This window comes from Physeter macrocephalus, chromosome 14 (genome assembly GCF_002837175.3).
Source record: "Physeter macrocephalus isolate SW-GA chromosome 14, ASM283717v5, whole genome shotgun sequence".
NCBI classification, from domain to species: domain Eukaryota; kingdom Metazoa; phylum Chordata; class Mammalia; order Artiodactyla; family Physeteridae; genus Physeter; species Physeter macrocephalus.
Genome location: NC_041227.1, coordinates 125,057,311 through 125,059,881, shown reverse-complemented (window position 1 = coordinate 125,059,881; position 2,571 = coordinate 125,057,311). Strand labels below are relative to the sequence as shown.

At 54.5% G+C, this 2,571-nt stretch overlaps 1 protein-coding gene across 11 annotated transcripts in view; it reads left to right on the top strand.

The window, feature by feature from the left end:
* Window positions 1-1,030: 1,030 nt before the first annotated feature.
* The window catches only part of PGS1 (phosphatidylglycerophosphate synthase 1), a 110,479-nt gene continuing 108,938 nt past the window's right edge, over window positions 1,031-2,571 (top strand). For all 11 annotated transcript variants that reach the window (XR_008619272.1, XR_008619270.1, XR_008619273.1 and 8 more), the window contains exon 1: window positions 1,031-1,181. Coding sequence is in view for 7 of the 11 variants with exons in the window: in XM_028499174.2 (XP_028354975.1) it covers window positions 1,042-1,181 (140 nt within the window). In the remaining 4 variants the exon portion in view is untranslated. The remainder of the gene's footprint in view (window positions 1,182-2,571) is intronic.

Genomic DNA, 2,571 nt, shown 5'->3' with positions numbered 1-2,571 from the left:
AGTGCCCCAACCAGGGATTGAACCCCAGGGCCATGGCAGTAAAAGCACGGAGTCCTAACCACTGGACTGCCAGGGAACTCCCATTAACCATTCTTCTAGAACATACTTTTTTTTAATGAATGCTTGGTCTTCCAACATAGTGATTTACCATTACTTAACCAACTCCCCAGCGTTGATTGCTTCCAGACTTTTGATATGAACAATGCTGAGATGAACATTCTTGTAGGGAATGTATAATTCATTTCCTCGGGTAATTTGTTGAAAGCAGAATTCGGAATGTTTTGCATCCTGTGTGTCCATATCCTTTTAACCACACAACACCTCCCCTCCCCGCCATAAGTAGGATATGATTATCTCCTACAGCTTTTCCAGTTTCCAAGTCCCAGCCTATGTGGATCCTGCCAAGGAACCACATGATACAGATGAGAGTCATCCGTTAGCTTTTTAAAATCAGCTACAAAAAAGTGTCCTTGGTTGTGGGGATGAGCTCCTTCAGCCTCTTTGGCCACGGAGCCGTAGTTCCCAGGGGCGGGTTACAGCGTGTGTATGCATTTGGGCGCACGGGGAGGATGGAGGGGTCTTTACTGCACCTAGACTGGGTGGGATGCTCTGTGCCCTGGAGCTGCAGGCCCGGGGCTGACAAGGTGAAAGATGGTCCCGCCTGGGTCTGGTGGGGATTTTCCGTTCTCAGTGCGCCCGGGTGAGTCAACGGTCACCCACTTCTGTACATCTTAGCTAGCACCTTGGAGCAGGGGCTCGGCCTGTCAGGTCCAGCCTGAACTTGGTGGTGGGGTCTGACAGGTGATGTCCCTCACTCTCCACCCCCATCCGGTATCGAGACCGAGTCAGGGGAGGCTGGTGCCCGCGCCCTGCTCCTCCACGGGCTGGCCCCTGCGCGCAGGACACCTGCGCCCTCCTGGCGGGAAACGGAGGCTGCGGGGTGGGTCCGCCTCCCCTCGAGGCTCCCGCGCGCCGCCCGTGTCCGCGCGCGCGGTTGTCAATAAAGTTCTCGAGCGCCGGAAGCGGAAGCGGCGAGTCTCCATGGCGGCGGCGGCTGTGGCGGCGGGGCCGGTGTTCTGGAGGCGGCTGCTGGGCCTCCTGCCTGGCCGCCCCGGGCTGGCCGCCCTCCTGGGGCGCCTGTCCGACCGACTCGGCAGGAACCGGGACCGCCGGCGCAGGAGGTGAGAGAGCGGTGGGGCTGAGGGCGCGCCCGGCCCCGACCCTCATTCCGCGCCCCCGGCGTCGCGGTGAGCTCTCCTTGTCCCCGCGCGCGGGCCCGCCCGGCCCCTGCAGTCCCGCCTCGCCGCCGGCCTTCCCGGGGAGGGGGACCCCACCCGAGGTCGGTCGGGCCGGCCCGGGGCTGCGGGGGGCGAGCCCGGCCTCCGTCCTCGTACGCTGGAGCGAAGGGGCTGTGTGTGCACACCCGGGGCGCGGGGGTGGGGGGTGGTGAGTTCGTGCGTTGCTTTGGGTCCCGGGGTGTGTGTGTTGGAGAGTCTTCGCGAGAGACACTGTTTGGGTCCGGAGGGGTCTTTTCCTTAAGCAATCTTAGCTGCGAGGTGACTTGATGGGAGTGAATCAGCCCTGCTGGGATTCTGTGCCTGCAGCATTTCTCATATCCTGCCAGAGAGGGCTGTGAAGCAATCCTGAGTCAGGAACACTCAGGCCAGGGAAGAGGAACCACTTGAAACCCCTTCTACACTTTGCAAAGGGCCTGGGTTCTGGAAAAGTACTGAAGTGAGTTATGGAAATAGTGAAGTAGGCTTTGAAGCAGTTCGTTCAGGCAGTGGTCTTTCGAAGTAAACATTTGCCAAGTACATGCTGACCTAAGAGGCCTGCTGCTGTTGCTAATATTAAAAAAAAAAAAAGACTTATGTGCACATAGTTTTCTTGTTGGAGAGACTCGAGCCTTGCACTTGTCTCTTAAGGAAAAAAATCTTGGAACTGAGTCTTTTTGCAGAGTTTGCGCCTTAGATTTTTATCTGCTACTAGGGTGAGATGTGACCTTCTGTCCTTTGGTAGAGAGATCTGTGGTCCAGTCATTTGTGCTGATTCTAGGTATGGAAAGGAACTTGCTTCTTATTGGGTTACTTTGGAAGATTTTCAGCAAAAATTCAGGTTTGACTTAGGGGAACTTGTTGTGATAGAATCAGCCTAGGATGGAACTCTTGGAAGCTTACTGATCAGAACGGCTTTAAGTTTCACATCAGTGAACCCGGTGGGAGTGGGGTGTAGAAGAGGTGGCCTCCGTTCTCTGTAATTGGTGCTTAGCAAAGACCTGTTTATTCCCATGGGTAGTGAAGTCAGATGACTTCTACGTCCTGGTATCAAACCACTGAGAAATTTGGTTTAAAGTTTCAAAAAATGTTCTCAAGGACAAGATGTTTAGGCCATTTTGTCATTTCCCTTGTATGTATTTAAACTATACAGAAAAGCACTTCATGATTAATCACTGTTTAACATTGGAGTTGATTACTAAAGGCTGTTGGGGCAGTCGCCACAAATTCTTTTAAGAAAGACATTTCTCTTGAGTGTTTTTCTGTGGGCGGGGGAAGGGCAGTGTGGCCGTGGAGA